Source organism: Pseudophryne corroboree, chromosome 6, assembly GCF_028390025.1.
Source record: "Pseudophryne corroboree isolate aPseCor3 chromosome 6, aPseCor3.hap2, whole genome shotgun sequence".
Lineage (NCBI taxonomy): Eukaryota > Metazoa > Chordata > Amphibia > Anura > Myobatrachidae > Pseudophryne > Pseudophryne corroboree.
The window spans coordinates 551,182,305-551,205,547 of NC_086449.1; the positions used below are offsets into that span (position 1 = coordinate 551,182,305).

The 23,243-nt window shown below is 40.9% G+C and overlaps 1 protein-coding gene across 11 annotated transcripts in view; it reads left to right on the forward strand.

Annotated features, from left to right (window-relative positions):
- Window positions 1–23,243, forward strand: part of PPFIA2 (PTPRF interacting protein alpha 2) — a 656,694-nt gene that overhangs the window by 401,705 nt on the left and 231,746 nt on the right. For all 11 annotated transcript variants that reach the window (XM_063927696.1, XM_063927698.1, XM_063927701.1 and 8 more), the window contains one exon: window positions 16,226–16,300. In XM_063927696.1, the coding sequence (XP_063783766.1) occupies window positions 16,226–16,300 (75 nt within the window). The remainder of the gene's footprint in view (window positions 1–16,225; window positions 16,301–23,243) is intronic.

A 23,243-nucleotide genomic window follows, 5' to 3' on the forward strand; every position in this document is an offset into this window, starting at 1 on the left:
GCGTCGACCCTTGCGTTGCGTACGCCCTGCCCTTGTAAGGACACGTGTACGCAGACCAAGTACGTCCACAGTAACACACTACACGTTTATCATTGTAAATGATCTTTAATTGTAATCATTCACTGAACACCACCCAAATCTCCCTTGTATTTCTAGGCGAGACTGTGTGCGTGCCTTTTACAATTATTCCCTTAAATATTACTTTTTATCTTTTAACTATTAATAACAACAAATGTCTCAGCACGTTATCACTAGTGTGTGTGGCAATTAGGAGAATGAGATACGGACAAATAATGCTAAACACGAAATACAGGTGTGTGTGCTTATGCGTACGTACGCAAAACAGAAACTAAACACTTTTAAAAAACAATAACGTACTGTTCTTACCTTCCGGTTCCGGATTCCTTCAGCACTCCTTACTAAGCGAAGCAGACGCTTATCTGGTCAGCACTACGAGGAATATTACCTCCCGCCCTTTGCTGACCGATAATGTCTGCTGAAATTACCTAGTGCAGATATGTGAAGAGCGGGCGAGTCCCCAATTGATAAAGCCTACTGATTTATCCTATATTAAACACGCTAAAAGGTTAATAGACTCAGTACGTTATTGGAGTATGTGGTACCGTAAGGGTACGCACTCAGCGTAGCGGACGCTTAGCCGTGGACGAGACGCACGAGCGGCACGTTCGCTCACGCCTTAATGCGTAGAGGCAAGCGCGCTATAGGCTGCCGATTACCGTAATGATACGCTACCAGCGTAGCGGACGCTCGAGACCACGAGGAGATCACAAGCGGCGCTGACGCTCACAGAGTTAAACCTTTGTAACTATACCATAAATAATGTACTTATACTGTAAACCTTTGTGCAGTGTTAGGGTGTAAATGCAACACTGTGTAACCTTGTTAGTTTAAAAGCTGTATGAGCGTCCGTGACGCTCTGAGAACACTTAGCAATATAATAAACACTCAAATACCAGTCTAAGGGTCTAACACCTTTTAAGGGAGAGAATGAACGTTCAATTGCAAAAGGATACACATTACAACTTATACACTACCAAACTAACATAAAATACCTAACCGAATTACTACACGTTAAAATTACAATAGCGGCACAATTACATTTAAGGGGAAAGAGAGAGAAAAATGGCTTACAACAAAATAGAAGATAAATATGGTTGCAGAGAACTTACGCACAAGGGGAAACAATCGCATGCGCCTTTCTGGATATCCAGCTCCCGATTATCAGTGATGAGAACCGTTGAGAAGAGTAGAGAGCTGGCCCAGGTCGGCTTGTCTTTATATAAACTTACACACAGTACAGTACAATGGTCCCTACATTCTTATTGTTCATTGGACACAGGAATCCGTCTCCGCATTATAACAAAAGGTCATAGGTTGGTTCATACAGGTGGGCTGTGACTATTTCAAACTGCTCAAGTGGGAGGGAAACTCAGGTTTCCCGCCGCATGGGTAATAAAGTGCAAATATAGTAAATGTCCATAAACTTCTTATGTCCATAACTATACGCACGAGCGAGAAATCCGCTTCAAACCAACACCGGAATATTGCTAATTATATTCTCTTCCGATGGATACTAAACACCACTGTGTCACCCCTGTCTGACCCTTCGTATCAAACAAAGAGGGATCTCCTTGTCTCTGAACATACTACATTAACTAAACTTTCAGATTCTATCAAAGGGACCATAATCTACAAAATACATTATATGACTAAAATATGTAACGATTGAGTCGCCCGCTAGACGCACACAAACTCTACCGTAAATGCGCATACCGTGCGCCTGCGAGTGCACGCGACTGCGAGTATACGCACGCACGGGAGGGCTCATGCACGTGCAGCGGGCACACGCATGAGGTGCATATATGGCAATGTGCAGCGTGATATTTTTCTGACTTTGACACACATTACAGTGCTTTAGTTTATATTATGTAACAGTATACTGCCAACCAATTCATTTTATAGCACATTACAATGAGCAGGTCCAGGGGACCAATATAACTAGATATATTGTAGGCCCCAAGGTAAAAGTTTGTAAGTGCCCCTATGTATCTTCCAATGGTGAAAAAAGTATGCTGTACAACACTTGTAATTTTGACAGGGAAGGTGGGCCCTTCTTAGGTCTGGTCCCAATACCATAAGCTGCACTACCTGCACCTATGGTAGCTACGCCCTTGCTGCCTACTCTTCAGATCTCTTCTCTTCTCCAGGAGAAGCCCAGAGAGCAGAGCTGGCCTTAACTAATTTATTACCCTAGGTAAGATTTTTGCTGGTGCCCCCTAGCACTGCCACTAGTTCTGCCTCCAACCTATCACCCCTCTCCCAGCACAGCACCCTTCACATGGCAGCACAGATCAGAGCAGTAACCAGCAGCATCCCTCACCCATAGCAATCCTCATTTTGGGGACCCGTGCCAACAACAGCATCCCAATAACAGGGACAGTGCTTCCCCCAAAAAAGGGACGTGTTCTTGCTGGTAGGTGGCATGGCCACACAATAGTACCCCCAATTCAAATGACACCACGCAGTAGTGCAATCTTAATCACATTACATCACACGATAGTGCCCCTTATTCAAGTTACACCATTCAGAAGTGTCCATTTACCTTATACATGTTACGCCTCACACTGTGTGTTATTCACAATACATCACACCGTATCGCTCCTTATTGACATTATGCTACACCATATCGCTCCATTTTCACATTACATTACACCATATCGCTCCTTATTCACATTACACTACACCGTATCGCTCCTTATTCACATTATAATATACCATATTGCTCCTTATTCACATTATGTTCCACCATATCGCTCCCTGTTCACATTGTGTCCCACTGTATCGCTCCTTAGTCACATTTTTAATACACTGTATCGCTCCTTATTCACATTACATTCCACCGTATCGCTCCTTATGCACATTGCGTCCTACCATGTTGCTTCTTATATACATACGTCCCACCGTATGGCTCCTTATTCACATTACGTTCCACCGCATCTCTCTTTATTCACATTACACAACACCATATCGCTCCACCCAAAAGTGCTCATTATTCACACCGTAGTGACTCATTACGTCACACCGTAGTGCTCCTTATTTAAATTACATTACTCCATTGTGCTCCTTATTCACATTACACAACTTTGTGGTGATCCTTATTCACATTACACCACATAGGCTCCTACAAAGGATACATACATATATATTTTTATTTATATACAGTGGGGCAAAAAATATTCGGACAGCCACAGATTGTGTAAGTTGAGCCACCTAAAATGATGAGAGAGGTCTGTAATTTCCATCATAGGTACACTTCAACTGTGAGAGACAGAATCTGAAATATAAAAAAACAGGAAATCACATTGTACGATTTTTAAACAATTTACTTGTATATTCTTGTGGAAAATAAATATTTGGACACCTACCAAGCAGCAAGATTTCTGTCTCTCACAGACCTGTTACTTTAAGAAGCTCTTCTATCCACCACTCGTTACCTGTATTAATGGCACCTGCTTGAACTGGTTATCTGTAATTAAAAAAACACACCTGTCCACACCCTCAAACAGTCAGACTGCTACCTCTCCACCATGGCCAAGACCAGAGAGCTGTCTAAGGACACCAAGGACAAAATTGTAGAGCTGTACAAGGCTGGGATGAGCTACTTGACAATAGGCAAGCAGCTTGGTGAGAAGAGATCAACTGCTGGTGCAATTATTAAAAAATGGAAGAAATACAAGATCACTGACAATCTCCCTCGACCTGGGGCTTCATGCATGATCTCACCTCGTGGGGTATCAATGATCTTGAGAACGGTGAGGAATCAGCCCAGAACTACACGGGGGGACCTGGTCAATGACCTCAAGAGAGCTGGGATCACAAAGGTTACCATTAGTAACACACTAGTATTGAGTTAAACCTTTAGATTGTCCAAATATTTATTTTCTGCAAGAATATACAAATAAATTGTTTAAAAATCATACAATGTGATTTCCTGATTTTTTTATTTTTATTTTTTTTCTCAGATTCTATCTCTCACAGTTGAAGTGTACTTATGATGGAAATTACAGACCTCTCTCATCTTTTTAAGTGGGTCAACTTGCACAATCGGTGGCTGTCCAAAAACTTTTTTGCCCCACTGTGTGTGTGTGTGTGTGTGTGTGTGTGTGTGTGTGTGTGTATATATGTATGTATGTGTGTGTGTGTATATGTGTATGTATGTGTATATATATATATATATATATATATATATATATATGTACCTCCCAATAGTATCTGACACTCGGGGACAAAATAATACAACTATAGACCAGCAGGCTCCATCAATGTTTTGAGATGGCACCCTCTCTATCAAGACCTTTATCCTTTATTTTGATAAAGGGGCTGTCACCCCAAAACATTGATGGAACCTGCTGGTCTATAGTTGTATTATTCTGTCCCTGAGTGTCATATACTATTGGGAAGTCTGCATGTAAGAATCGGGGCACCGGGGTACCTTACCAATGCTGCATGAGTGCCGGGCACCTACTGGCGCATGTGTGTGTGTGTGTGTGTGTGTGTGTGTGTGTATGTGTATATATATATATATATATATATATATATACACTGCTCAAAAAAAATAAAGGGAACACTAAAATAACACATCCTAGATCTGAATGAATGAAATATTCTTATTAAATACTTTGTTCTTTACATAGTTGAATGTGCTGACAACAAAATCACACAAAAATGATCAATGGAAATCAAATTTATTAACCCATGGAGGTCTGGATTTGGAGTCACACTCAAAATTAAAGTGGAAAAACAAACTACAGGCTGATCCAACTTTGATGTAATGTCCTTAAAACAAGTCAAAATGAGGCTCAGTAGTGTGTGTGGCCTCCACGTGCCTGTATGACCTCCCTACAACACCTGGGCATGCTCCTGATGAGGTGGCGGATGGACTCCTGAGGGATCTCCTCCCAGACCTGGACTAAAGCATCCGCCAACTCCTGGACAGTCTGGTTTACATAATGTCACATTGTGGGACTGACAGTACCCATTATGCAACACCAGTACCCCCAATTCACATTACAGTGCCCTCTGTTCACACTGTGCCTTCCACTTCAAATTATGCCATGTAACAATGCCCTAGTTCATATTATGTAACATTATAGTGCCCCCCCACATTACAATGATCAGGTTAGGATATATTTCAGTGCCCCCTTACTATTATAACATCCGCTACACACACCTCTCACTGAAAATGTAATGTCACACAATTCAGGTTTGGCAATGGATCAGATCCAATTGCTTAGCAGACAAATATGGGAAATTGGTATGCCCCCTAATCCTCTGGGCCCCATAGCAATGGCACCCTTTGCACCCACTGTAGTTATGCCCCCCATGGTCATATCCTGTTTTCTTTAAGCTGTACAGCAGATCCTCCATTTACCTCTTTATGGTACAGTTCCCTATACATGAAATTGTCCATCTATGTAACTTTTTTTAATGCAGTAGTTGTGCTCTTGGGGAGGTGTGGTGCACATGTGGGGAGTTCTCAGTAGAGCTGGACATGCACGTGGGTGGCACTTGATATGCCCCATGTGTGGTGCATAACATGACCCATTATCACCTCACTACATGGGGCACCTTAACTTTACTGATTTAATCTCTCTGTGATTTTTACAAAAAAACCTTCACGTATGGACTACAGAGGTGCAAAACTGTGCTCCATTTCATGGGATGAGCTGACAGATCAAGGCATTCCTTGCTGGATGTGGAATAGTTGTGGGGTGGTACCTCATTTTGTGCCTACATGTAAAACTGAGAGTTTACATTGCGGCACATTATTAAATGAGCTTCAAGTGGGTTTATCATGGATGACCTGGTTTAGTGGCAGCATCATAGTCTTCGCCCCGTCTCTCTGTCACACACACTAAGGATCTTCATTCAGAGGTCTTCCGAATTAGATACCCATTGGCTGCTGCACTAATCCATTCCTGTGCTTATTAAGATGCACCATCGAAGATTGCATCAGCCCTATGGTGGCCGCCATAGCCTGTTTCAATGAAACTGCGTCTTTACTGACCATGACACGCCCACTTCTGACTAGCCAACCCCGGTTACCACCAAGAAACGCCCACTGACATTGCATCTCTCTACATGCAATTTCAATCAATGTCTTTGCACTGTAACTATCGAGTCACATGTACAGTGTGACTCTGATACATGCGCAGACTGAAAACATTGGCCACTTGCATTTGACTTCACCACTGCGTCCATGTGGACATTAGGTATATTTTATATGGAAAAGAGCTATTTGAAGTATGATGGAATCAGAGGTGAATTGGGAACTTAAAAGTGGCCCTGGAAAAAAAAATATGTGGCCTCGTGTGGGTGGGGCCAAATCCACTACAGGTGGAGCAAACACAAAAGTTGGCATATTAATACGGTGTATCCAATTAGATCTCCTGTAAAATTAAAAAAAAAAAAAAAATTCTGTGCGAAAACACTCAGGTTCAGTGAAACCTGTGTGTCTTTTCTCCGCCGCAGACCCAAAAAGCAGGCAGGTGAAGCAATATCCTGATAAGCTACGGCGACCCCTCTGTTCAGTGTCCCATGGCTGCCGCTGCAGCAGCAACCTGAGACTGCAGGGAGGGCACCTGGGAGCCAGAACTCGGCACCACCTGTCACCTGTGACTCTCGCCCCCCAGCACCCCCCCCCCCCCCCTCATCTCCTGCTCCTGGCGGAGATTTTGTGATGGACATCCCTCCCTCTTCCTCCACTCCTGGCCGAAGGTGAACTACCCTGCTTCCTCTCTAAAATTAAGAAAGATCTTGCATCTTGGTATCATTACTTTATCTCATAGATTGCTTAGATAGCTGCAGTAAAGTGTGCTTTTCAAGATATTACACCTTTTTGAATCCATCCTCATTCATGTCCCCGCATACTGTATGTCTTTAAATTACTGCAAAACCAAACTTTGCATTTCATATGGGCGGGTAAACATCAATGGGTATGTCTTCGAGTCTTCCAGAGACTAAGGGGTGCGCTTGGGAATCCCAAATTTTAAATGTTAGTACTTGGATGCACAGCTTGCTCAGTATGTCGTATAGAATGGACCCAGGGCCACAACAATATGTATGGACACAGAAGTTCTGGGACTCGAGATGCTGTCACCCTCTTCCCTCTTCTGGTATCCAGATCTGCAGCAACCTAAACTATCAAACCAGTATCCATCACTAGCAATCTGGAAACACATGATTAAATATTTTTCTCGGTCCGCAAAAACCATGTTCCAAGGCTTCTCACTGTCGAGCATTAAAAGAAAAAATCAAAAGCCAATTTGGACAGACATTTTGGTACAAGTTGATTTACATTTTTTAGCTGAAACTATTTTAACTGATGAAACATGGATCTTCCAGTTCGATCCCGACACAAAACACCAGTCCATACACTGGCAAATACCGTCATCACAAAGAATGAAGAAAGCATGTCAAAGCAAATCCAAATTCAAAACCATGTTAATTGTTTTCTTTGATATCAAGGGTGTTCTTTTGGCAGACTGGGTACCATAAGGCACAACAGTGACTCAACAATACTACAAAAATGTTCTAGCAACTTTGCGGAAAAGAATTTGGAGAAAGAGGCCACAGTTGTAGAAAATGGTTTCATCCTCCTTCAGGACAACACACCAGCCCACACACCTCTCTCTGTGAAGCATTGTTGGGCAAAGGAACAAATTGCAGTGCTAGAACCAGTGTCAAATTTCCCATTAGGTACTTAAGGCATGTGCCTAGGGGCGGCACTTGGATGCTTGTGTTGGTACTGTCAGACCAAAAAGTACCAGTAACTGCAAAATATTTCCACTGTCCTGTACTATATGCCATCTTTAATGGAGTGTAAATGAGTAGGACATGTAAATACTGCCCCTGTAAATATGTATAAATAATAAATAAATAAAAAGTCTTAGTGGCTTTTATGATTCTATTAAATTGGCTATAATCAAATTAGTCGTTTTATTTTTAACCAATAAATGAAAATAATACAATTAGGCAGAGTGGAGGGGCACCGTTACTTCTCTGCTTAGGGGCGCCCTCTCCCCCAAATCCGCTCCTGGCTAGAACACTCTCTCTATACTCACCAGTCCTCATAGGGTTTAGTACAACTGGCCGGCTGTCGGAACCTGGCACCCAGCATACCAGCGCCGGGATCCCGACCGCCGGAATGCCGGGAGCGGGGCGAGCGCGCCATGCTATTTATTCTCCCTTCAGGGTTGTCGTGGACACCCCAAGAGGGAAAATAGTTGTCGTATCCCAGCGCCGGTATGCTGAGAGCTGGGATCCCGACAGTCGGTATATCGAGTACCACCCATCCTCATAGCGTGTTACTTCTTTCTTTTGCCTAAAGTCAAATCTGTATTAAAGAGAACCTGTTTTGTATCAGTTACGGAGGTAAAAATGAAATGACAGATACAGAATATAGCAGTGTGTGGATGCAGAAGGTGAACGGAGTAAAATGTACTTGTTATAATTAAATGTTAATTATAACATCAGTCTAGGTATTTAATAGCCACACCTTGTAAATATGTCTGTGACACTTCTCCTATGATAAACTAAAGGGCCCCATACACTAGAATGATTATGCCCAATTTCAGCCCAATTCGGGCATTTTGCCTGATTATATTGGGTGAAATTGGGCATTTTGGCTGTGTATCTGATCCGATCTGATGCGCGGCCCCGTGAGCATCGGATCGGATCCTCCAGATTGAATGTGCTGCTGATACAATCTGGTCCTACCCACAGGCATGGCTGGGATCGCCCAGGATCACCCAAGATACGTTGTATGCAGAAGGACAGCATACGATGTATCTTGGGCGATCCTGCCCCACGGGAGGCTGCCGGGGTGATAACCAGCGATCGCCTGCGACATGTCAGATGGACATGTCGCAGTAGTGTATGGGGCCCTATAGTCCCTTACCCTTCAAATAGAAGAGCCAATCAGAATGGAACTGTTTAAAGTGGGGTCAACTCTTTCAATGTGGTCAAAAAACTCTTATGTAAACTGTGAATATGGGCTGCAATTGGCAAATAAGGAATAACCCAAATTTAGTAATCAATAATTGTATTCAAACTTATTATTGTCATGGATAAACAAAATGAAAAATCTAAATAAAATACTTTTTACTATTATAGACAATAATTGTTAATGATGAAATAAAAAATATTTTAAAAACACGATCACTAGATAAAAGGAAGCATAAAAATAAAATAATTGTACATTTTCACTAGTAAGAACAATTGACATTTTTGTTATTGTCACAAATATATTTTTCTATACTTTATGCTGAATTCTGAATACCCTTTTTCGAAGTAATTATTTAAGCTATTTGTCCCCCCATAGCCTTTATGCTGGTGTCTTTAAATACTGATTTATTTTGGTACAAATTCTGGAGTGATTACTGTCTGTGTCTGGGGGTGAAAACCTTGCCTTTCTGCTGCGGTGTGAAAAAGGGGGAAGTAACGACACACCTGACTGCTGACACACCATTAGGAGACCACATCAGTACCTGTGATAAACCATATACCATAACATCATAAAGCAAATACATTTATTCCGGTACCACGAGTCCTCAATACAATTTGGCACACTCACTGTATGGAATACATGACTAGCATTATCAAAATCCCATCCAAATTCTTCAACAAAATGTAGAGCACGTGGTCAACATATTACACCTGCCTGCCTTTCATGTGATTAGCATTGCTCACAATTTATATAGTCACTCTTGCACCCCCACACCATTGGGGCAGATGTATTAAGCTTGGAGAAGTGATAAGTGCAAGGTGATAACACACCAACTCCAATATGTAAATTCACAGCTTACTGGCTGGTGCTATCACTGCTTTATCACTTCTCCAGGCTTAATAATTCTGCCCCAGTGTTCTATCTTTTTCAGTTTCCCTCACCCTCTTTTTCCCTAGTTATACTGAAAACTGGTCAATACTGAGTAAAAGCACTCCTTTTCTTTGAACTGCAATTATTTATTGTGATTATGATTATTATTATTATTATTATTATTATTTATTTTATTTTTTTACCTTTTCTGACTTATCTTTTATTTATGTTTTCTAAATATGTTATTTTAATCTATGCCCTGTATTTTGTTACACTGGACCAGGGTCGACTTAACAGCAGTGTAGGCCCCTGGACAAAACAATGCACTGGAGCCCCTATCCATCCTCCTGTGGTGGGGATGGGGGGTGCCATCAACAAAAGATTTGATGTCCTGTGGGCAGTAGGGTGTGTTCCATCTTCCGCTCAGCATGTACGACCTGGAGCAGTAATTTCTGCTAATTACTCCTTTGCTGCACAGATGGTGAGAGATGGGGCAGTAAGGGAGAACAGTAAAGTGTAGAAGGGGACATTAGGCTGAATTAAGGGATTAAGGGGCCCTTGTACATGACCTCCAGGGTGGTATGGAGTGTTTAATACGCAGTGGGGGGAGGGGGGGGGAGCTGGATAGTGGAGTGGGTTTAATATTCATCATTTTCTAGTGGGAGGGCAGCTTGCTCGACTGCAGATATCTCCAGTTCCTGGGAATAGATTTCTTAGTTTTCAATGAGATAACAAAAATAGAGAGACCCACCTTTCAGTTGGTACTGGGGACTTGGGGATCAGAGCTCAGGAGCCAGAGCAAGCCACCAATGAAAATATAAAACTGCATAGCAAGCATGTGGAGCTAGAGCAGGGACCAGCTACTGGAAGGCAGATATCTCTGATTCTGGGCATAATAGAGACAAGCTGCGAGTGTCCACTGAAAGGAGAGAGTTCCAGCTTTTGGAGGAGAATACCCTCAGAAAAAAACCCGAGTTACCTGGCTGGGAAGAGCAATTAACAGGCTCAAATGGGGACTACTATTTTGAAGTTGGATATCTCCGGTACCCCAGGGCCGATTTTCAAAAATCTGGTACCCCTGGAAAAAGGGGACCATCAGCTATAAGCCTAGGACCATTATACTCCTGGGGCCCTTGGGGAACTGCCCATTGAGCCCATACGACAAGACGGCCCTGCTCTGGACCTTAATGAACATTTGATCAAATACTAGAGACACACCTCGTTCCATATCCAGTATGACGAGGTGTAATTTATCAGAAAAGGTCATACTAATGATAGTGAATAATAATTCATCTTTACTAATAACAAAGTAAACACCTATTATATGTGCTTTGGGGGCAACTGTCTGATTTTCTTGTTTGGCCTTTGACTGGATAGTAATATTCATAGTCTGTATACACTATTTGGGGCCTATTTATTGAGCCCAAAAATGGGGCATTTCTCCAAAAGCATTAATTTTATGAGGACTGCTTCATTTTTGGGCTTCTGGGTTATTTATTAAGGGGTTACCACAGCAATTATTAAATCCCAGTTTGGTAATCACGACTCATGCATGCGCAGAACTGTAGCTCAGCCAGGTAGCCTGTGTCCTGGTATCTCATCTTTGAAACATGGTCCCCAGAGAGCGTTTCAAATCACTGCTATGTGCAGCAATGTGTAATAGTAATTTTGTGACTTTAATGTCAAATTTAATAATCTGCCCCTATTTACCAATTAATGTATGCATATACAGTATGTCTATAAAAAAAATCTACATTCCAGCCTTGTGAATAATAATTTGCAACAGATTATACAGTTCCCTATACTGTGCAATGGATGGGCTGATATTCAGGTTTTTTAGAATATTAATATTGCTGCCTTGTATAACGTATAATGCAAATACCAAAGCCAAAGGTCACCAAATACAAGATCAAATTACACATTTAGTCAACCACTTGATCTTGAAGATATATTCATCTTCAGTTAGTTGCCATAGCAACACTTCTTTCAGCTCCAGGATCATTCCAAGAATGTAAAAAAAAGCATGAGTAAAAATCCCACACAATTAAGAGTAGTCTGATTTGGATCATTTAGATAAATATGACACATTTTGAAAAGTTGATATCCACTGTGTTGCTTAAGTAGCTGTAAACATGTCCTGTACTATCTGAAGAAAATGCTGAGGGTCTGAGGTTTTAGAAATAAAAATGGACTCACTTAATTGGCTTTTTCTTATCTGCCTTCAAATGTTATGTTTCTACAGTTTGTCACATATGTACTCAATATAGAAGGTGTAAATTACCATTTTTATTGGTCATGCAGGATATCAGTATGTATGGTTAAAAAGTTAGGGGTCTGTTTACTAAGCTTTGGGTGGAGATAAAGTGGACAGAGTTAAATTACCAGCCAATCTGCTCCTAACTGCCATGTTACAGGCTATAGCTCAGATTTATCAAGGCTTGGACAGCGATACAGTAAATTGCCCGGTGATAAAGTAGCAGCCAATCAGCTCCTAACTGCCATGTTACAGGCTGTGTTTGAAAAATGATAGGAGCTGATTGGTTGGTACTTTTTCACCAGGCAATTTATCACTCTCCAAGGCTTGATAAATCTGGGCCTGTGTTTGAAAATGGCAGTTAAGAGCTGATTGGCTGGTCCTCTTTATCTCCACCCAAAGCTTAGTAAATAGACCCCGTAGTCCCTTTTAGAAAAATAACAAATGCAATTCTCCATTCTCACTATTGCTCGGTGTATGTCTATCGATAATACCCCTTGAAACCAGCAGCATTAGACACTAACTACAAAGACTGCAAGAATAAACTGATTATGTGCTGCTAAAGTCTTTATACGCCATCAATGGAATACTTTAAGAGAGATCATAAATGCATGGTTCTATCGTATGTGAAAACATTTAGGGGCCTATTCATGATCAAGCCCCAATGACTCAGAGTTAATTAGGTATTCAACTCAATGCGAGTTGAGGCAAATAATTTCAGTAACAGAGAAATTCTGTATTGCTGTGGCTCCGGGACAGCTTCTCTGGAAAACCGCTTTCCCACAATCGCTTGCACTGTCATTTTTGCCTGTAATAAGTAGCAGCAAAGGTTTACACCGACATGCGTTGTACGTGTGCATGTGTGAACTTACATACAGAGAGGGCTGGCGGAGGTGGAGGGATCCTTCTTCCCACTTCAGAACTCCTTTCAACAGTAAGCAATGAGGCTCTGGTAACTAACACTGTCTGAAAATGGCTTTGGTTCCACATGTAAGGGTGGGTACACACCAGGACGACATTGTGTAAAAAGCCCCGATTTCGACGCAATCTAATGGAAAAAGTGCTGAATCGTATGATTCCGATCCGATGCACGTACCTGCCGCTCGTATGTGGAAATGGAGATCTAGACCTGCAGCAGTCAAGATTCATCAATCCGACCTCCAATTGGGTGCCCATCGTGTGCTGATCATGTGTGTTTGCATCATGCGACCCGCGTCATTTGAGTGGCATTTCTTGTAAACACCCGCCGCCATCTTCTCCAGCATTGTGCGGTGTACCCCCTCAGCTAATCCTAAGCATTATTTAAATTTCAGGCCAATCGGCGCAAGATGGTCGCCTGGTGTTTTGTGTACCAACATGCATTGGATCGGAAGTCGGGTCGGAATCGTTTGACACAAATGCACCGTTTTTGCCAAATTGTGAGCATGGGCGGCTGGGCCTGTCCAGGAGCTCCCGGGAAGTTGAAGGGAAATCGTCTCACGATCATTAATCACAATCGTCAAACAATCACGATCGTTCTGGTGTGTACCCATACATAGCTCCAAAAACATTCAGCTTTCAGATATTTTTTTTTCCAATAAACGTTTATTAGTTTTTGCATATCAAGACAAACAAGCTAAACAGGCAGTATTGAATAACACAAAAACAAACGATTGTTCGTCATACAGTGAGCAGAGACATACAAAACGAATCATAATCTCAGCACAGCAAATTATCTCAAGTAGTTCCAATAGAACACCATTCGAACATTAATTACAATCAATACAACAGTAAATATAAACGTACATACAAGAGGAAGAGAAGATCCATGGCAGGAAAGAGAAGGAAAAGGAAGAAAGAAAAGAAAAAAGAGGACAAACGAGAGTAAGAAGAAGGTAGGGGGTGTGTGGAGCCTCAAAACGCTCTGCAAACCACTAAGGGAACAGGCCTCCTCAATGCAAAGAATGTACAGCTTTCAGATATTGATGAATATGCCACAGCTGATGGAGGATCAGTACTAAATCCCGCTGGACGGGATCCCGGCGGTCGAAATACCGACGCCGGAATCCCGACCACACAATACCGACAGGGGTGGCGAGCGGAACGCGGCCCCTTGCGGGCTCGCTTCGCTCGCCACGCTGCGGGCACACTATTATATTCTCCCTCTATGGGTGTCGTGGACACCCACGGAGGGAGAATATGTCGGGATTGTGCTGGTTTATGATTCCGGCGTCGGTATTTCGACCGCCGGGATCCCGTCCAGCGGGATCTTGACCGCCTCCCCTAATGGGTAATTAGTTACTTAAAACACTGCTGTTTCCACATGTGTAATGGATCCATTCACCTTAATGACTAGGCCCCTTAATAACATAAGTGAATATGTAAAAGTTCCCAAACTATAATTCTCCATGTATGACAAACTATGATAGTGATATAGAAAATATTTAACATTGTACAATACGAATGCATAGCACAAACCTCACTGCAGGCTATTATCTGCTGTCATAATCAATTTATAAAGTGTTTCTACAGTGTTCGTCAAAAATCTTTCTAAAAGTAAGTATGATATAATGAAATTTACCATGGATGATAAAACAAAAGTAGTTTCCTGGAGGTTTCACATATTGAAAGGATTTCATTGCATTATGTATCCTGCTGTTTAATGCTAGCTGTCTAGATTTGCCCTAGCAAGCAGCTGGGGCTTGTTTACAAATCCTGAGAATAGTTAGAACAGATCAGCGTATGGAGCTTTAAAGGAAAGGAGATCGCTATAGGCACAACCTATTTAGCCTGTCCACAGGTGTTCATTAATGGGTTGTGGATGTAAACATGATATTCTTAGAAAGAAGAAATATGGCAGTCTGTCCAGCTCAAGCCCTGATCAACTAACTGAAAGTGCTCACTGAAATGGTCCAGGAACTCTGGTAAGCTGGGTACACACTAGAAGCTATGCTGCATGAGCGATATCGTTGATAGATTTCCCTTGAACTTCCCGGAGTCCTGGACAAACTATATTTAGCATACACACCCCGCATAAATGCATTCTGTGTTTCTGACCCGAGGGAGCGTGTATCATTCACTACCTAATGCCTACACACTGGGCAATATTACAAGTGATATTGCTCAGAAAGGGGAAAATGAACAACAACGCGGCTTTACTCCTGAAGAGGGAGCCAGACAGGTTTGATATCATAACGTGGACATGCCCGAGACTAAAATAAACCTCCCTAAGTGAGGATATGAGGAAACTTTCAGATCTTTCAACTAGGGCTGTAAATTCTATTGTATACTCAGCCTCTATCCAGATGGTCTGAGACTCAAAGAGACAGAGTCTCCATCACAAAACTACTTGTGGGAGATCTTCAACCTTAGCGCTAGTTCTTGATTGTATTTCAAGGTTAAGTCCTTGCAGTCATGTTTGCTTTGATTATTTTTAAAAGTACTTAATAATATATTAACTTGGACCTTAAAACTTTTGTGGAACCATCTTTATGGTACTTGAGACACTGCCATTAAACAGCAGATGCATTCTGTTCAGGATTCTGATGTAGAGCATTGGACTCATAAGTCAATTATATACTGTAGTAGTTAGTTTTGTACAAGTATATCTGAGGCCATAAAGGACTAAACATTTAGTCTTCTGCCACTTTGTTTCTCCATCACATTTCCTATAGTTATTTGTGGATATTGCTAAATAATAGCTGTTTTTATAATTATTTTTGCCAAAAAAGTTGTTGTCTTTATGTTGTCAATATATATATATATATATATATATATATATATATATAATCTATCTTGTTCCCCAGCACAAGTTTCTCACAGTTATTATACTTTAATAAAAACTATTGTTAGGTAAAAATGTATAGAAACGTACTTATTGGTTTTTTAAGTCAGAATAATGTATTCAGATTGCACTTAGTGTTACAGTTATATATATATATATATATATATATATATATATATATATATAATTATTATTTTGTTAGCACTCTCAAGGAGCTTAAAATAAAAGCAAATTAAATGTATGTATTCTTGCTTACTCAACAGAAGCATAAAAAAAATTCTGTTACTGCACATTTTGATTTTTCTTCTAGGTAAGGGAACGGCTGAGGGTTTCTTTAGAAAGAGTCTCTGCACTGGAAGAAGAACTAGCTGCTGCCAACCAGGAGGTAAAGATAAATCCCATTAAGTTACAGTATATTACTTGTGAAGCATTAGGTCCTGCAGCACATCTTTTGAAACAGTCAACAAATAAATGATTTAGATTTTGCTCAGGCAATTGGGCATAGCCCAGTGGGACTTCATATGAGATACAGATATTTCTGAGATCCCTTTCTATTTAGTGGATACCATGTGGAAACAACATATAACCATGGTGAACTGAAGACTGCATCAATCACAATAGTCGTGAAAAGGAGTATTGCCCCTTGTCAGTTAGTATGGGGATTAAATATGCTGTTCTACTTCAAGATTCTTACTGGATTTGAACATTTAAATCAGTTTTTCAGCTTTTTTACTTTTAAGTGGGTATCCAGTTAGCCCTGATGCATTTTCGGGCATTAAAAATGGACAGATATCGTGATTTTTGTCCGATGCTCATTATCACGGTGTCCAATTAGAGGCCATTATTAACGTTCAAAATTGGACCCGCAATTGCACGAAAACACATGGGAACCAGGATGAGTTCCCAATCCCATGTGTTGTCATGGCTCCGGCAGCTGCTTATCAGGGATTATGCTGAGACACGTGAAGCATAATACACAATAAATGCCGGCGCCCATGGGATAAGGATGCTGGCATCGGGGCTAATAGGATAGCCCCGGCGAACCTATCAGCAGCAGTAAACTACCACTGCTAATAGGATATCCCCTTTTGACTACAAATATTTATATCTGATAAGAAACATTTTTATGTTAGTGCTGAAAGAGTACCCTTCATATCAGTATAGAATTAGGACTTGCCCAACAGTTTAAAGAACCGAGGCAGCACCTAGAAAACTGAGTGACATAATCTCACTCATCTAGTTTGCATGTAGCACTAGCTACTGACACGATGAAGAAGCAACTGTCAAAAAAGTAGGAGATATAACATTTTTAATATATATTTAAAATATTTGTTCTAAAAAGACACATACTAAACATATATCTATACACCGAGACACACTAAAAATCAAGATCAAGGGGTCTTTGTACTAAGCCCTGGAGAGAGATAAAGTGGATGGAGATAATGTACCAACCAGTCAGCTACTGTCATTTTTCAAACCTAGCTGGAACTTTATCTCCCTCTCTTCTATTTCTCTCCAAGACTCAGTACATAGACACCATAGTCCTAATGAAGCATAGGATAAATCCTAGAGTACAAAATAATTAAAGGGTGCTAATTAGGTGTTAGTATAAAACACCAACGCCTAATGGCATGCTGTAGTTACCTGTCTGGGTTATATCAATGATATACCCCCACCTCCTGCCTGCTCTAATCTTTGAATATTACTTAAATATCTGAAATGTAACTTCTTCAAAAGATATATGGAAATATTGAACACATGCATACTTAATGGCGCCTTCCCTACCTTAAAATGATCTGTGGGACCAACCAAATGCTATAATGTCCACGATTGGTACCTCTGGCTTGTCTCCCCACACCCCACCCCACTTTCTTTCAATTCCCTCAGACACCCCCTGTAGCATCACACTGACCCAGTTTTCAGCTTGGCTGTTAGATGAATAAATAGATCACAGTGAATAATATCTGCATGAAGTTGCTCCTGGGGCTTTAGAGAGGGGAACAACCTACTAAGTTTCAAGTGCTAATGGGACTTTAAAGATCATTCGCTATTACAAGTTATTAATTTGGGAACCTAAAATGAAACAACATGGAAAGGAGGACAACCTTTGTTCATGAGCACTAATTGAGAAAGTAATTTTAGGAACTTTTGTTTCCCATTGAAAGCTATATGTTTTGTAGTAACAAGCCCATATAATGCTCCAAATTTTTATACATTAATATTTGAAAATACTTCTCATCTACATATTAAAAGTGAAATGTAACATATGGCATAATCACTACTGATAATGAAAATACTTAAAAAGATACTGGATGCTAGTGGAGTAAGTACTGCATTTACGTTTTCTGTTGCAAAACTGTAGATTTCTATGTCAAGTCAACACATATCTCCAACTAGTGCTTCCAAATAGGCCAATTCAAGGCTCCCAGCGGCTCAATAACGTGGGCAGATATGTTGCAGCAGATAATAGGAGAAAATGTGTTGTGTTCAGACTGTGTATTTGCTGTCATAATGAACATAATCATGGCAACGCCAGTGTTTTCACTCATGGAGTAATATGTCGCCCTAACCTTCAGCTTCATGTTTTAGTTATTTCCCAGCAATATAATGATTGTAATCATTTGCTGGGAAAATGCTGCTTAACCTTTTTGATTGCATATTAAAATACCTAGATAGCAATTTCAATTCGTCCAATAATGTTTCTGTTCAACCTCTGTACGGGGAGATCATTTTAAATAATTCACTGACATAATAACGCTATTACTCAGCACCAAGATTTTTTTGTAAATTGTTTGTCATGAAAGGAAACTTTTTAATATTTTATGTTAATAAGACAGAAACTGACAGTTCAACGTAGCTTGAAATTGCTGGAGTGAAGTGTCGGTAAATGATTTTAAATTCTGTATTCATAATGATGCATGTTCATGAATCCTGAACAGACATTCCTGTTCATGAGATAAGACATGCCCTTTGTCTGGCGCAATGTCTAGGGGTAATATAAGTTTCCAATCAGTGTTTCAAAGCTGCATTTAATGTTATGCCACTATTTCTTTGTATTTATTTTTACTGCACCAGTTTAGTCCTTTTGCTGTCATTTGATACAGAATATAATACAGAATTTTTAGAACGTGACTGAGATAGTGGCACCTTTGCTTTCTAGATGGCTCAATGTACACAAACTTTGTTTAATGCATAAAATGATTACAAATATTGTATAAAAATACATTCAGCCTATGTGTATATGAAACATAAATGCATTCTGTGTTTAGACTTGGGTATATCTCATTATGGTATGCAAGTATTCCAATATACTTAAAAATCTTATATCCAAATACTTCTGTCCCTAAGCATTTTGGATATCTCACATATAAAACAATTTTTCTCCACATTATAACATTTTTTTCAACCTGTAATCTGAATTTTATTGTATTTTCAAAACAAATAAATGCTTGTGCAGCAGGTCACAGAAAATCCTTTCTGACTGTCTAACATTATATCTAGGGATAGTATATTTGCCTTTGCTGAGCATCTGTTGACATTTATAACTGTCTTTTCAAAGGGAATGCAACGGTTATTTTCCAGGCCCTGTGCTTCATGTAGAAGCAGAGCTAGACTAGAAAAGGAAGTGAGGGCTTTGTTTACTAAATGGTGGAATTGCAAATCTGCCAATTTGCAGAATTTAAACCGGCAACACTATTGTGTGCAAAACCAGGTGAGTTTTGCCTATATTAGTATACCGACAGCGGCATCCCAGCCACCAGTATGCCACTAGAAAGCCCCTTGCGACCTCGCTGAACTCGCCACGCTGCGGGCAAGGTGGCTCACTGCGCTCACCACAGGTTTTATTCTCCCTCTATGGGTGTAGTGGACACCCACAGAGGGGGAATAGTCTGTGGCGCCGGTATTCCAGCCACGGCATTTTCCCGCTAGCCGGGATTCCGGCATCGGCATTGGGACCGCCGGGATCCCGACTAGCAGTATTGTAACCGCTTCCCAAAGAGAGAACCTTTATCTGTTTGGGGGAAGTAAGCTCTACTCCATTGTAGCATAATTCAAGATTTCCAGTCACTAAAAACCTTACTTGTCAGGGGCCTAACATAATAATGTACCAACAGAGGATTTTATCCAGTTACATCAGTGCGCTTTATGTATGTTTATTGTATTTTCAGTGTCCTTTTTATGCCATGCTATATGTACTCCGGCTTTTATCCTGTACATATACACAGTAGTACCACTGTATGTTTTAGTTATTGGATACATGTAGGCAGTTGAAAGCACAATACTTGTAAACCTGCTATTGGATGAGGTGTGTCATGTATAGAAATCCATAACCAATAAATATAATAATAATTATAATAATATTAATAATCATCATCATCGCAATAATTTATAATTAAAGACACTAAGACATAAATTTGGCAGAGAAATTGTTAGCTATTTATTTAACTTTATATTTAAGAGAAAGTATGGTGGCAAAGAAAACACGACCGGACTCAGCCAAATGCACAATAACAACCAACAACATGCATTGCAGGCGGATACTGCTCAAGGCGCATGACTCAACGATAACACCACCAAGGGTAGCCACTCACCTTCTAACTTGACTACCCACCCGTTTGGATGATGACACTGTACCCCATTTTGGGTGGTACAGCCAACTACCAGTCAACGAAGGGAGCGCACCCAAAATAAATTATTGCAACCCGGACTGGTGAGCTGCCGTTCTTTCCCGCCACAAAATAGCCAACGATCAATCACAAGCCAACAAAAACTACAAGGGAAGGAGGGTGGGAAGACTGGAATCAGAGAGGCTTTGGCCCACAGCACCAAGCTCTTAAATAGTCCAACACAGAAATACCCACTGCCACACCATAGGCAGGCTAAGTCATTTGATGTTCCTTCATGCCAGCCCTAATCCTAAAGGTTTAAACTACCTTATTTCTTAAAGGAATCATTCGGTTTCTCTTCTGTGTGCCAAGTGTAATTCTGTAACTAATCTTAGGGCAGCTTTACACAGGCAGGTTAAACAGCATCATTCTTCAAGGAAGACAGTCACTAGCATCACTCAGTCACTTTCATAGTGACAGCTTGAACTGAATAGGGAACACTCCTCATATGCTAAAGAGGAGTGGTTAATTTCTCAAATGGTGCATACATTTAACCACCACCCATGTAACAGGGGAAGTGCTGCCCTTCAACTTAGCAGAGCAATTGTGTACTATAAATGCTTTTTAAGCTGAAAAAAGAACTAGCATTCAAAACACTTACATGATACCCCCTTATTCTTAATGCACTCTGCCCATCCATGCACAATGATTTCAGAACCATGGCAATGGGTTTTCCATTCAATGGCATCACTTGTTTCACGCCAATGGTTGTTTACCTGTTTACTCCACTGTAAAAATATAAGGAGAAACTCTGACTGTATCATCAGTGACTCAAGTCATCTAATGGGTACCTATGTACATTAGGTAGAAAAAGATGGAGGATAACATTAAACAATCCATACCTTGTTCTTGTTATACTTCATATTAATTTTCTTCATATCATGTCTCCTGTATTAATCTGAATTATATGTACCCTATATTATACTCCTGCATATTGATTCTCACCCATGTCATGCCCCTTTATTAAATCTCCCTCATATTATCACGTCATATTAATTGTCCTCCATATCATTGTTACCCCTTTTTTGATTCTGTCGACTTATGTTCCATGTACTTATTTTTCCTAATATCATTGACCTCTCTGTATTGATCACCTTTTGTTGATTCTTCTATGTAATGCCTTAACTAAATTAATTCCTTCTATATCATGATGTCATTTACAAGGGTAGCCATGCTCATTCAGCATGCGGCTCTGCTGCACGGGTACACACCCTGCGCTGAGACACAGTTGCGACTTAGTACGCCAAGCTGTGGCTTATTACGCCACCCATATATTCCAGTGCGTACGTGTAGTAAGACGCACGTTCGCATCCTAGTTGTGGGCATGCGTGGCGCGCCTGGATTGCCATGAGAACATAAAACTGTAGGCTAGATGAGCGGGTCTACATCTGTATTACTTTTTCATAATATGGCTCTCATAATAATTGTCTCATCTTATGTCCACCCTTCACTGATGCTTTTCCATAAAGGCCCCATTAGTATACAGTATGCTCCCCATATAATCCCCCATATTGCTACTATCTATACCATGCCCCTCTTATAGTCTCTCTACATAAGGCTCCCATTGTATTGATCCTTCTCATATCATACTATATTTATATGCTTATCAAGCGCCCACCCCACTACTTAATTATCCTCTGTATATGTGCAATGTCACAATTTTCCATGGGGGCCTCCTGTGCAGTGAATTCAGTAAAGGTCTGCTCTCACTGTTAAGCTGGGTACACACTAGACAATATGTTGTCCGTTCTGGCGGATCTGACCAACATATTGGGCATATCGTCTTGTGGGTAGCCGCTATGTCGCTGACGATGTGTGCTCCTGCGTGTTGTCAGCAATATCCTTTGACGGCCCTACATGCAGGGTCGACAGAAGATATTGTTAGCGAGGGCTGTGCTGCCGAATGCTGCATGGCCACTACCATCGCTCCATCCCTGCTGGCACTGGCAAGTGTATATGCAGTTGCCGATGCCAGCTCCCCCGCTGGGTCCCGTCGCTGCCGATGTCGCTGTGTACACATCGCATTGTGTATACCCAGCTTTAGTTCATGGATCTTGCAAAACTAGTTACTTTGCAGCTGGGTGGTAGCAAATGAAAATACAGCTGCCTTGCTATGATTGTCTGCCAAGCTGCCTATTATTGCTTGCTCACTGCTGAGAACCCTACCCGTTTAGGTCTAAACTGCCCGGACTCAACAACCCTATCAAATAAAAAAAAAAAGAACAAATGAAGATAAAAAAAAGGGAGGGGGGAGTGACTGAATTAATGAACTTCTAGGTAAGGACTTAAGATAGTTTACACTCTATGACCAACCTGCCAATGTAGACAAAGAAAAAAAAAAGAGAAAACCAGTGATAATTAAAGGGGTATCCGTCCCCCCCGTACTAGCAGTAAGTGCTACAGTATGTCTAATAAAACCCTGATCAACTCTGTAAACGTTCTCTCAGTGTTACAGTAGAACACGTAGGCAAATAGATTTGATTACATAACAACCTATTATGTTGTGGTACATTTAACATTACCAATGCCTGCAGCTTTTTTCTTCTTTCTTACAGAAGCTGAAATAAAAGCGTTTTTTGGAAGTAGGATTATAAAGACTGTCGGCACTTACCGTATGGGTGGCCACTATCCGTTTCACTGAGTAAAGCTTTCAGTGCATTG